Source organism: Conger conger, chromosome 3 (genome assembly GCF_963514075.1).
Source record: "Conger conger chromosome 3, fConCon1.1, whole genome shotgun sequence".
Taxonomy (NCBI): domain Eukaryota; kingdom Metazoa; phylum Chordata; class Actinopteri; order Anguilliformes; family Congridae; genus Conger; species Conger conger.
Window position 1 is genome coordinate 71,415,417 of NC_083762.1, and position 13,698 is coordinate 71,429,114.

At 50.9% G+C, this 13,698-nt stretch overlaps 1 protein-coding gene across 1 annotated transcript in view; it reads right to left on the minus strand.

The window, feature by feature from the left end:
* Positions 1–13,698, minus strand: part of gigyf1a (GRB10 interacting GYF protein 1a) — a 28,642-nt gene that overhangs the window by 5,202 nt on the left and 9,742 nt on the right. Inside the window, exons 4-20 of the mRNA XM_061234942.1 lie at positions 13,264–13,393; positions 12,875–12,970; positions 12,024–12,138; positions 11,803–11,911; positions 10,005–10,204; positions 9,169–9,395; positions 8,645–8,753; positions 8,264–8,446; positions 7,385–7,533; positions 6,677–6,836; positions 5,210–5,418; positions 4,523–4,626; positions 3,948–4,048; positions 3,444–3,517; positions 2,445–2,582; positions 1,742–1,948; positions 1–206 (exon numbers count right to left, since the gene is read on the minus strand). The exon at positions 1–206 is cut by the window's left edge and continues 6 nt beyond it. Coding sequence (XP_061090926.1) covers positions 1–206; positions 1,742–1,948; positions 2,445–2,582; positions 3,444–3,517; positions 3,948–4,048; positions 4,523–4,626; positions 5,210–5,418; positions 6,677–6,836; positions 7,385–7,533; positions 8,264–8,446; positions 8,645–8,753; positions 9,169–9,395; positions 10,005–10,204; positions 11,803–11,911; positions 12,024–12,138; positions 12,875–12,970; positions 13,264–13,393 — 2,517 coding nt within the window. The remainder of the gene's footprint in view (positions 207–1,741; positions 1,949–2,444; positions 2,583–3,443; positions 3,518–3,947; positions 4,049–4,522; positions 4,627–5,209; positions 5,419–6,676; positions 6,837–7,384; positions 7,534–8,263; positions 8,447–8,644; positions 8,754–9,168; positions 9,396–10,004; positions 10,205–11,802; positions 11,912–12,023; positions 12,139–12,874; positions 12,971–13,263; positions 13,394–13,698) is intronic.

Below are 13,698 nucleotides of genomic sequence, written 5' to 3' on the forward strand. Positions count from 1 at the left end.
GACGGGCTGCTCCGGCTGTTCTTCAGGCCCATGCCGCGGATGCCGGCCTGGTTCTTCACCGCCTCGTCCCACATGCCCATGCCGGATCCGCTGCCTCCCCCGCTCTTCCCCTCCATGCCAGAGCCGCCCCACAGGCCGCCCGCGCCCTCGCCCCACTGCACCCCCAGGGAGGACCCGGAGGAGCTGCCCATCGACAGGCCCCCGTGCTGCGGAGGAAACGGGAGGAGAGGAGCGTTAGACACCCCAGCCAAACACACCGACTCATTCATCCTGCATTCATCCCGATGGGATAAAGACTGGTTTATACGCAGACCTGGCCAACAACTCCTGCTGGTTTTTTTAATGCATTTTTTCATTATCTTTTATTTATACAGGGTAGGTTGACTAAGCATGATTCTACAGAAACACCTTCGTAATGACACCCCTTTTACTGTGGGAGGATGGGGACAACTGTGCGGGATTCAAGGACCTTCTTGCTGTGAGGCAACAGTGGAATCTACTGCACCACTGTACTGCCCACTGTACCAGATATAAATATATAAATATATATATGTATGCATGTATTCTCCTAGCACAACTGTTTTCTGCAAGGTGTCTGTCCCTGTCTAACACTTCAGTTGTGTCTGCAGCAGGGGATATGACACACTGTTGCTAAAATGGCTCCTGGTGGGGCCCCACAGAGTGCAAATCAAGCCCTCTCTCCGATTAGCCACTTAGACCACTAGCTGCATTCCAACACCCCACGTGTTAGTTTATAGCAGAGATATTCTGAGAGCAGGCTGCCCGAATTCTCGGTGTTGGTCTCTCCCTTGAGTGTAATACACCTAACTTCTCTTAAGAGAAGTTTTCAGCCTGTTATTCATTGTCCAGCATTTGAGTAAAACACCCTAACAAAACTCAACCACCAATGACCTTGAGAGCGCCTAATCTGCCATGAACATAAAGGGTGTCCCCTAAAGAACGGTACACTTGGTTAGACTAGGCCAGGGTTACTTGCCCTCAGTTTAAATGTATATTTATATAAATACTGTATTTGTTTATTTTTGAAGGTGGTAACCTATAACTCGTGTCTTGTTTTGCCACCGTTTTCTGAAACCCTACCAACGAAGACGACACGAAACAGCGTGCGCTGGTAGGAACTGTAAAGGATTATTTCATGTGACTGGACCCCGAGTAGAGCTGGAGTTCTGAATCCTCATCATCACCGAACCCCCGCCCTGGCACTCTGCTTTTGAGGCAGGGGTAGGGGCAGCAGAAAGAAGGGAAATGAGCGTGGAGCTGCAAGAGAGCGCAAACCTCTCTGGCCCCCGCGCTACTACCTCCGTCCCGCAATGCGACTGGCTCCTTTGGAGGGGGTCAAAGGAGCACTGTTGCGCTTTTCTCAGCCGAGCTCATTTGGATTAAATGCTTAAATTATGTGCGTAGGCATTTTTTTAAAATCACCGTCAGCGTAGCCCATGAACCAGTCTCTACGTTCGAGGGTGGAGTTTGAGGGCCCGTTACCTTCTGGGCAACACAGGCTTGGGACTCGAGCCAAACACGTCCAGTTTGCTTTGAGAAGTTTTGCCCCCATATATAGGCAACGGCTACATCAACGATTATAATTTTCATATATTTTTTTTTTAAAGGCTTACAGACATAATTTAAGCATTTAATCCAAATAAGCTGAGCTGAAGAAAGCGTGACAGTGGTCCGTTAATGAGGTTGCTGTCCGTACGGTTGCTGTGTCTGCCCCACTCACCACGCGGTCCCTCTGCTGGTGCTGGGCCCTCTGCTGCTGCTGCTTGTGGAGCTGCCTCTCAGCCTCCTGCTGCAGCTCCAGCAGGCTCTTGGAGGACTTGGGCAGCTGGGGCGCGGGAGGCCCGCTCCAGCCCGGGCCGGACTGGGCAGCGGCCTGCTGCTGGCTCTGCTGGAGGAGCTTCATTATCAGCTCCTGCTGCTGCCGACACTGCCGGAGGGAGAGAGGGAGAGAGAGAGGGGAGTGTGTGAGAGCGTGTGAGAGCGTGTGTGGGGGGGTGTGTGTGTGTGTAAGAGCGTGTGTGTGTGTGTGAGAGAGCGTGTGTGCTTGTGTGTGTGGGTGTGTGAGAGAGCGTGTGTGCGTGTGTGTGTGGGTGGGTGTGTGTGTGTGTGTGTGAGACGGAGTACTAATACAGAACACACAGACTCTGAAAGGCAGATATAGACAGGGACAGTCAGACACACGCACAGAATCAAGAGGTAGACCAACAGTAGTGCGCACGCACACGCACACACACACAGACGTACAGACACACACACATGCACACAGACACACAGACACGCACACACAGACACACGCGCGCACACACAGACACACGCGCGCGCACACAGACACACGCGCGCGCACACACACACACACACACACACACACACACACACAGTCACATTTGAGGGTGTGGTTGAAGGGCGGGGCTGCTCTTCCTCACCTGCTTGCGGCGGAAGAGCTCCTCCTCCTCGCGTCTCTTCTGCTCCTCCTGCTGCCTCCTCTTCTCCTCTCTGCGCTTCCTCTGCTCCTCCTCCTCCCGCTTCGCCCTGAGTTCAGCATCGCGCCTCTCCTGCTGGAGCTGCAGCCACACAGACAGACACACAGACACACACACGGACAGACACACATGGACAGACGCACAGACGCACACACAGGGACAGACAGACACACACACACACACAAAGACAGGGACACACAGGGACACACACACAGGGACACATAATACACACACAGACACACAGATGCACATAGGGACAGACACACACACAGACAGGGACGGACAGACAGACAGACAGACAGACAGACAGACACAGACAAACACAGACACACACACAAGGACAGACAGGGACAGACACACACAGGGACACATATACACACACAGGGACACACAGACACACACAGGGACACACACAGGGACAGACACACGGACAGACACGTACACGTGGACACAAACGCAGACACGCGGACAGGAGGACAGGCGGACACACACACACACACACACACACACACACACACACACACACACACACACACACGGACACACACACACGGACACACACACACGGACACACACACACGGACACACACACACGGACACACACACACACGGACAAAGGGGCAGACACAGAGAAAACCAGCTGTTCACATCTCATTTCTCAACATTTTTGCTGCATATGGAAACAAGCAGCACAGATTACACAACTCTGCCTTTCTCCATAACTCCGCCAACGGACAAACACATGTGGGCAGCATAAACATAAGTCAGAGTCAGGCAGGCACACTGCAGCAGGTCAAAGGGGTGAAACCTTCTGCAGGGGTTAGCCCCGTTGTTAATGCTGTTCTGTGAGTTTTCTGCATGCTTGAGTGTTGAGTGAACAAAATGGCAAAACAGAGGGCCACACAGGGGCCACTAAAACCCTCGTTTAACGGGGACCCTCACCTTCTGAAGCTGTTCGAGAGTTGGACCCTGAGTTGAAGAATTCATTGTTAAGTCCCATAAAGTGGCTTCACCGCCTGGAACAGGGGAAGGAGTGGAGAAGGGAAGAGGAAGTGAGAGAGAGAGATAACTGAATGTCAAATCTGAAATGTAGAGGGTTCACATGCTCCCCTCATTTACTTAATCGAGTGCTTCATGTGGAGGTTTAACTGGAAGTTTTCTTCAATGTCATTCAATGTCATGTGTTAAAATGCATGCATTTTAAAACAGTCTGCGTGTGTGCGTGTGCGTGCGTGCGTGTGTGCGTGTACACTGCATACAGTTACGCGTGTGTGTGTGGGTGCGCACACTGTGCATAGTTACGCGCGTGTGTGTGTGTGCGCGCGTGTGTGCACACTGTGCATACAGTTACGCGTGTGTGCGTGCGTGTGTGCACACTGTGCATACAGTTACGCATGTGTGCATGTGCTCGCGCGTATATCACAGGGGTACGTGCAGAAGACAGACCTTGTTGCTGTGAAGCTGAGGTATGCATGTCCCACATGGACCCTGTATCTGGCACTGACATCGACCTGTTCATCGAAGGCATCATGCTCTGCTCTCCACACCTGCTGAGGGAACAGAGAGAGCCTGAGCCACATAGTAGAGATACTGCCGCAGACCTGTTGTTGAGCTGGGGAAAAAAAAAAAGACAAAGAAAGACAAGACAGAGCCAGACAGACAGAAATAAACCTGTTGAGGAGCTGGAAAAGACAGAGAGAGATAGACCTGAGACAGACAGAGACAGATGGACGGACAGACAGACGGACAGACAGACCTGTTGATGAGCTGGAAAAGACAGAGAGAGATAGACCTGAGACAGACAGAGACAGACGGACAGACAGACCTGTTGATGAGCTGGAAAAGACAGAGAGAGATAGACCTGAGACAGACAGAGACAGACGGACGGACAGACCTGTTGATGAGCTGGAAAAGACAGAGAGAGATAGACCTGAGACAGACAGAGACAGACGGACAGACAGACCTGTTGATGAGCTGGAAAAGACAGAGAGAGACAGACAGAGACAGACGGACAGACAGACCTGTTGATGAGCTGGAAAAGCTGCTGCTGCTGGAGTTGCTGGTAGAGAGCGGCTGCGGCCACCAGCTCCTGCTGCTTCTTCAGCCTCTCCTGGTCCATGTTACCCTAACAACCAGCACAACAGCCCTGCATCAGACCCCTGTGTGTGTGTGTGCACCGTACACACACACCACCTACCACACAGACATTATCACCTGACCACAACACGGACTGCATGCACACAGCTCACCACAACACCCCACACACAGAGACAGAGACAGGGACAGGGACAGGGACAGGGACAGGGACAGAGACAGAGACAGAGACAGAGACAGAGACAGAGACAGAGAGACACAGACACAGACACAGACACAGAGACAGAGACACCACCTATCACAGACGGTGAACGTTCACATTACAACTGAACCACAACACAGACAGGATGCACACAGCTCACCACAACACCCCACACACAGAGACAGAGAGACACAGACACACAGACACACAGACAGAGACACCACCTATCACAGAGGGTGAACATTCACATTACAACTGAACCACAACACAGACAGGATGCACACAGCTCACCACAACACTGCACTGCATGCAACCACATCAACTGAACTGCGTCAACACAAATACAGAGTATAACACAGACCCCCCCGCTCCCACCCCCCCCGACCCAGAACACACACGCTCCAGCACTCACAGAGGGCCCCCGGGCCTGCAGGGGGCGTGGGGGTTGTCTCACCAGCAGGGGGGGCGGGGAGGGCCCCGGGGCGAAAGGCACGCGACCCCACATCTTGATGACGTCGCCCAGGGGCTGGAAGCCCTCATCGCACCCCCTCTTCACCAGCAGGGTCATAGTGAAGTACCCCGCCTGGAACCACTCGGACATCTCCAGAGTGGTGAAGGGCCCTGGAGAGAGAGCGGGCGACACGGAAACAAAACAAAAAAAATAAAAAAATAAAAATACTATTGGAGTTCACTATCAACTTTAACAGTTTACAGACTACATGTAAGTTATGCCAACTGCTCCAAAATGAATCAAAACAGAATAAAATTACCAATAATATATATATTTTTTGGTTCATCATGATTTTGTATTTATTTTTTTAAATACCATTTTAATTACAACTACAAACACTAAAATAACTCTGAAGTCCTGTGCCAGTGGCAATATTGGGGGGGGGGACTCCAGGGTAAATATGGGCCCAAGTAGCTGGATGGGTAGAGCAGAAGTGATATATTATCCTCAGGGTGACCCCAAACACAGCTGCAGGACAGCTGCCCGTGTCACTGTGCTCTGTCACCAAAAGCCGCTCCAGTCAAGTCTGACTATGCAGGCCATTTCCTGTACAGCCTTCCTGTGACCGTCTGTAAAAGCTTTATAAAATTATCATTATTAGCTACTGCCGAAATTCTGCGAGCAACATTTTCAATGACACTCAACAATCTTTTTACCTCTTCGTGTGTCAGCATATATTCTGTGAATATGATGGGAAATATTCAACACTCATATTTAACTGCAGTCTTGAGCCTGCATGGCTATAAATCCAGGGAATCGTATCTGGTCACACAACCCACTCCTGGGTTCTTGTTGCCAATTCAGAGTACAAGCACGCATTTGGTTTTGTGCGTGCGTGTGCTTGTGTGTGTGTGTGCGTGTGTGTGTGTGCAGTACCCTGTACCTCCTGTTGCCCTGCGGGTCCTTGTAGAACCACTTCATGGCAGCCTCGTGGGAGAGAGAGTATCCGTGTGTGTGTATGTGTGTGTGTGTGTGTGTGTGTGTGTGTGAGTGTGTGCGTGTGTGAGTGAGTGTGTGTGAGTGTGAGTGAGTGTGCGTGTGTGAGTGAGTGTGCATGTGGTGTGGTGTGAGTGAGTGTGTGTGTGTGAGTGTGTGTGTGAGTGTGAGTGAGTGTGCGTGTGTGAGTGAGTGTGCATGTGGTGTGGAGTGAGTGAGTGAGTGAGTGTGTGTGAGTGTGCGAGTGAGTGTGTGTGGTGAGTGAGTGAGTGAGTGAGTGAGTGAGTGAGTGAGTGAGTGAGTGAGTGAGTGAGTGAGTGAGTGAGTGTGTGAGTGTGTGAGTGTGCGTGTGTGAGTGAGTGAGTGAGTGAGTGTGCATGTGGTGTGGTGTGAGTGAGTGTGTGTGTGTGTGTGTGTGTGTGTGTGCAGTACCCTGTATCTCGCCCTGCGGGTCCTTGTAGAACCACTTCATGGCAGCCTCGTGGGAGAGAGGCAGGGCTGCAGCCGTGTTGCGGCTCTCCTGCAGCGTCTGAGTGAAGCACTCCTCCTCCAGAGACGTGTCCTGCAGGGACGCCACCATCTTCTCCGCTTCCTGAGAGGGGAGGGAGGGAGGGAGGGAGAGAGAGAGAGAGAGAGAGGGAGGGAGAGAGAGAGAGAGGGGGGAGGGAGAGAGAGAGAAAGAGGGGGGAGGGAGAGAGAGAGAGAGAGAGAGGGAGAGAGAGAGAGGGAGGGAGAGGATACAGTCAGGAACGAGCAACTTATACGCACACACACACACACACACACACACACACACACACACACACACACAGGCAAACACACGTTCACACACATCTTCAACATCAACACTACTGCACATGCACAAAAGCATAGAGATTAAATTATATTGCAATTGACATGTTCAGCTTTGATGAAATGCTCCCACACTTCAGTATCTTTGCCTATCCACGATTACGTGTAGCCAGCGTGTTTAAGCACAGCGGTGCGTGAGACGTTTAGCGCAGATATAATCAAATCCAGAATAATTCGCCTTTTCAGAACCGGTTCCAAAATAGCCATCAAACCCCAATCACAACCAACCATTTCAGCTTCCTGAAACGGAGCGATTTAACACCTGGTGCACGTTGGCGGCGCCAGTACCTGTTGCAGGTGCTTCATGCCCTCATCATCCTCAGCGTCGCCCCCTGGCGGTGGGAGGTCAATAGCAGCAGATGAGGAAGGAGGGGATGAAGACAGGCTCGAGGAAGCGCCGGGGCTCAGTTGAGTGGTGCCCCCTGCTGGTGCACCCTCTAAAAGGGAAGAGAAGCCATTTTCCATGAGAAGCCATTTTGAATCCATTTTGCCGTGACGAATGGGCTACTTGGAGACAGTGTGCAATGAATCTCCAGGCAGATAATTTCTCTGAAATGAGTCAGGTTTTCAAAATATTCGCTTTAGCCCCCCATGGTATTATATTTGGAAACAGGCGTTACTGTAGATTTTTTCCAATGTACATTTTTGAGGATTTGAAGCCACAGGACAAAGAATGGCTCCGCTTTACCAGAGGGAACAACAGAAAATACTTTGTAAACGCAACACGTTTCAGTGAAACTATCTGGACAGACAGATACTACTCCACGTTAGTGGAAACATACTCAGAGCAATTACACCCTCATAGAAATCAGTTAGGCCTGCAGGTAAAACATAAAGGCTTAACTCTGTACTCAACCGCAAAATACTTCAGCAGCGAAAAATCTCTTACGGAAACAGAACGCGAGTACTTGAAGCGTAATTTAATGGCGAGCCTTCAGATTTTTCGGTTCCGAACACGAAGCTTAAGAGCTTGGCAAAGAGGGTGAAGTGGTTTTGGCATCCGTTCCCCCAAACACCTGCCATCTATGCTTTTAAATGGAAGTGTTGAGGAAATGAGAATGGACCAATAAGAGGCCCGCGGGGCCCTTGCGCTCGAACGGATGAGTGTTTAAAATGTCACATTACATCACCGTCCGTCGGTTAGGCCGCTGAGGAAGGGCGGCGTACCTTCGTTGGACATCTTGCTGGCCTTGGGGGGGTGGGTGGCAGGCGGCGGGGGTAGTAGCTCTGGTTCACAGGGGGCGGTCTGGGGCTCGATCACCATGGATGGGGGGGCCGACAGGGCAGGAGGACAAGGGGGGGACACAGATTTCACCTCCCTCTCAACACCGACAGCTGCCTCTTTAAGTTCTGCAGCGGGGGGCAGCAATGAGACGGTTAGGACTTGTACAGGTTCACTGGTCTGGAGGCCGGGCATTTATTCACCTTATTCACTTTTATGACATTCAGCCAATCGCCTCTCACCATCCACACCTTCCCTCTCTCTGCCCACCTCCACCTCTCTCCTTCCCCCCACACCTTCTCTCTCTCTCTCTGCCCACTCCTCACCTCTCTCTCCACCACTGTCCTTCCTCTCCTGGATCGGACTGGTCTCCTCCTCTTCCTCCTCAAGACCCTGGAAGTCCAGTTCCTCTGGAATAGGGTCCTTGGAGCCCTTCTGCACAGAGGGAGAGAGAGGGGACCGAGGAGAGTCAACAGATGGAGGAATTAGTGTGCCAGTGAGGATCATTATTATTAAATATTTACAATGAGATGCACTTTCAGAATAGCGGGTAGAGACTGGAAAACAGACAGAGCAGCCAGACACAGGAACACACAGACAGACAGACAGACAGACAGACAGAAAAAGAGAAAGAGACAAGAGACACAGAGAGAGAGAGACACACACAGAGACAGAGAGACAGAGAGAGACAGAGATAGAGACAGAGAGAGAGACAGCGACAGAGAGAGACAGAGAGAGACAGAGAGAGACAGACGCGCACACACGCACAGACAGACACAGACAGACACAGACACAGACAGACACACAGACAGACACACACACGCACACGCACGCACGCACGCGCACACACCTTGATGGGCAGGAAGGCTCCAGAGGAGTCGAAGGTGCCCATCTCCCCGTCCTCCTCGTCGGTGCACCACTCAGGCAGGCCGTCCCGCTCGTCCTCCAGGCCCTCGCTCCCGGCCCTCCGCCGGCCGCCCTCAGGGTGCTCCCGGAAGTCAAACTCAAACTTCCTGCGCCGCCCCCCCTCCCCCGCGGCGCCGTGCTCCCGCCAGCCCGCCGATCGAGGGCCGCCGTCTGGGAGAGGGAGAGGGAGAGAGAGAGAGAGAAGGAGAGAGAGAGAGAGAGAGAGAGGGAGAGGGAGAGGGAGAGGGAGAGGGAGAGGGAGAGGGAGGGAGAGGGGAGGGGGGGAGGGGAGGGGGAGGGGGAGAGGGAGAGGGAGAGGGAGAGGGAGAGGGAGAGGGAGAGGGAGAGGGAGAGAGAGGGAGGGAGGGAGGGAGAGAGAGGGAGGGAGGGAGGGAGAGAGAGGGAGGGAGGGAGGGAGGGAGGGAGGGAGAGAGAGAGAGGGAGAGAGAGAGAGAGATTTTTAAACTGTTATTTTACACCTTCCAGAAAATTACTCATTTTCATTATATTTTTCACTCATTTCATTACTATTATTCTTAAAGACATTATATTTGATACATCTTTTTTTTTAATGAATTTTTTTAGGAAGTGTATCAGAGAAGCAGGTGTATCAGGTAGTGGGGATTCAGAGAAGCTGGTGCATCAGGGAGTGGGGTATCAGAGAAGGAGGTGTATCAGGTAGTGGGGTATCAGAGAAGCGGGGGTATCAGAGAAGCAGGTGCATCAGGGAGTGGGGTATCAGAGAAGCGGGTGTATCAGAAACAGTAACTCGTGGCGTACCGTCCCTGCGCACCCCCGGCAGCCTCCAGCTGCCCCCCGGCTCGGCCCCCGCTGCCTCCTCCTCCTCGTGCTCCTCCCGCAGGGTCCTCCAGTTCTCGCTGTCCGAGCGTGTGTAGTCCTTCCGCACGGCCGGCCCGGCCTCCTCGAACCCCACGCGCACGCCGTCCCGCCGAAGGGGCTTCTCGAACCGCCGCTCCCCTCTGAGAGCGCAGAGCCGCCACAACATCCACGTTACAACATCCACCTTACTCACAATATCCATCACATCCATACACAACATCCACGTTACAACATCCACCTTACACTCACAATATCCATCACATCCATACACAACATCCACCTTACACTCACAATATCCATCACATCCATACACAACATCCACATTACAACATCCACCTTACACTCATAATATCCATCACATCCATACACAACATCCACATTACAACATCCACCTTACACTCATAATATCCATCACATCCATACACAACATCCACATTACAACATCCACCTTACACTCTCAGTATCCATCACATCCATACACAACATCCACGTTACAACATCCACCTCACACTCACAACATCCATCACATCCATACACAACATCCACCTTACACTCACAGTATCCATCACATCCATACACAACATCCATGTTACAACATCCACATTAAACTCAATACTCATCATATCCTTACTCAACATCCACATTACACTCACAATATCCATCACATCAATACACAACATCCACATTACACTCACAATATCCATCACATCAATACACAACATCCACGTTACAATCACAATATCCATCACATCCATACACAAAATCCACGTTACTCAGAATATCCACCACATCCATACACAACATCCACGTTACACTCAATACTCACATCCATACACAACATCAACGTTACACACTGCCATAATATCATCACATCCATACACAACATCCACGCTACACTCAATACTCATCACATCCACTCAATGGGCACTCATACACAACATCCACATTACACTCGCAATATTCATCACATCCATACACAACATCTACGTTACAACATCCACGTTACACTCACAATATCCACCACATCCATACACAACATTCACGCTACACTCAATACTCATCACATCCACTCAATGCGCACTCATACACAACATCCACATTACACGCACAATATTCATTACATTCATACTCAAAGTGCACTCACACATCCATCGTACAGCTCGTAGAATAATAACCTCTGAATTACATAACACGGGAATGCTTTGTCTTTGCACAGAGAGAGATGGAAAGACACAAACCACAAACAAATATGGAAAAGTGAGCAACAGGGGCAACATGCAATATATTTTAAAGGAACTGGTTTTTATTATCACTTTCACATTTTGTTGGTAATATGACAGCTTCCCTATTTTTTGCATCATTTCCCCATTCCCCAGTATCACTTGCGAGTGTCTCGGGCTACGCGATGCATTGTTCTGTGATGCCACTCGATGAAAACTGAGAGAGAGAGAGGATAAAAGAAGACCAGCAGAGTGAAAGGGAGCACAGTGAAAGAGGGGAGAAGGACAGAGATGGAGAGAGTGAAAGAGGAGGAAAAGGAAAGCTGGAGAGTGAAAGAGGATTAGAACAGACAGAGAGTGAAAGTGTAGGAGAGAAAGACAGAGATGGAGAGTGAAATAGGAGGAGGAGAGAGATGGAGAGAGAAAGATGAGGAGAAGAGAGATGGAAAGTGAGAGGAAGAGAGAAGGACAGAGGCTGAGAGAGTGAAAGAGAAGAGGACTGAAGAGGTAATGCGTACCTGTCGTCCCAGCTTTGGCTGCGGTGGATCTCTCTGCTACTCCGGCCGAAGCCGACCTCTCCATCCTCAATACTTCTTTGGTAGAATCCACCCTCGCCCCTTCCACGCCCTGAATGAACACATGAGCACGCGCACACACACACGCTTGGAATAAGCCACAGCCGTGCCTGCTCCACACGCTTTCCAAAAACAACGAGGACGTGAGCTCGGCGATTTCTCACCTCTGCCACCTCTTGTGCTGCCTCGGCCCCTGGCCACGCCCGCAGGGATGGCCCCGCCCCCTTTTCCCATCAGCCTCAGCACTGCCACACTATTCACGGACATGGAGAAGTTCCTCTGGATAACAAAGAGAAAGTGGGTGGAGAACACAGTCAAACACCGTCATTTTAACCGAGAACTGTACCTATATTCACGTTTAGACTCACCCTTATCTTACAGTGCACTTTGTTTGGCATACAGGAAGCTAAACCAAGGAGGTTGATTGAGCTAAACGCTTACACAAGCCAAGCACTTTTCTCTGCAACTTCCTGTTTAGCTCAACTGAAACTACAAGATCCCATGAATGCACTTTTTTTCCCTCTCACGCCTGCAGCAATGCAAAAGGACACACTCTGCACTCAGGGAAAACGCGAAAAAAACAAAAAGCCACACAGTGCAGCTGATTGAGGCTTCTTTGTGAACTCACACTGAACTCCTGCAACTAGTACCGAGTTCCATAGAACAGAAAGCAAATGCAAGTAATTGTCTGTCACCATCAACCTGTTTCAGAGAACATGCGTGACTGAGTGTGTGTGTGTGTGTGTGTGTATGTGCGTGTGCACACACACGCATGCATGTATGGGCGGCCTGTGGTTAAGGTAAGTGACTGGGACACACAAGGTCGGTGGTTCTAATCCCGGTGTAGCCACAATAAGATCTGCACAGCCGTTGGGCCCTTGAGCAAGGCCCTTAAAACCCTGCATTGCTCCAGGGGAGGATTGTCTCCTGCTTAGTCTAATCAACTGTACGTCGCTCTGGATAACGTAATGTATGTGTGTTTGTGTGTTTCCGTCCGGATGTCCCTCACACACACCTGCTCCTCCTCAGTTAGAGGCACGAGGGCCAGTGGCTGAAGGGGCTCATCCTGCAGGATAGCGGAGAACTCCTTATCCTGCATGTCTTCTGGGACCTGAACACAGAAATACACACAGGTTACAGTACCACACCGATGCACTGCCTGTCTTCTGGAGGACCTGAGCACAAACACATACACACTTTTCAAAATCACACTGACATCCTGCATGTCTTCTGGGACGTAAACGCAGACACACACACACGTTACAATATCACAATGACATCATGCATATCTTCTGGGACCTGAACACACACACACACTTCACAATACACGCATCCTACATGTCTCCTGGGGACCTGGCCCTGCCCTCAGCACGTTATGAGCCCGAATGACTGCCAGCTCCTCACCTTGTTGTCTTTGACATAAAGTGCTAACATCTCCTCTCTGCCGTAGCGGTACTCGGCCAGCTTGTACTTTGGCATGGCGGGGGAGGGGGGCGGTGAGGTCACACTCCCCCCACTGGATAGTGCACGAAGCCTGGAAACGGAGCAGAGGCACAATTTCAGCAGGTCCTTCAACAAAGGAAGCATGACATTCTCGGCTGTGAAGCAGCGCTTCCCAAAACATATACTAAAACTTGCCAGCCACATTTTTCATTCTCCCGTGCATTCCAGGCCAGGAGCACCGGTTCCATTATAAGGTGCTTGCATTTAAAAAAAATTAAAAAAAGGAAAAACGAAAAGGCCACTTTTGTATTTGACCACTAGACCTGAGACTGAGATGAAGGATTAACCTTTGGCTGGCTGCCTACCAGGAACACAACAGGCAGCTCAAAGTCCAAC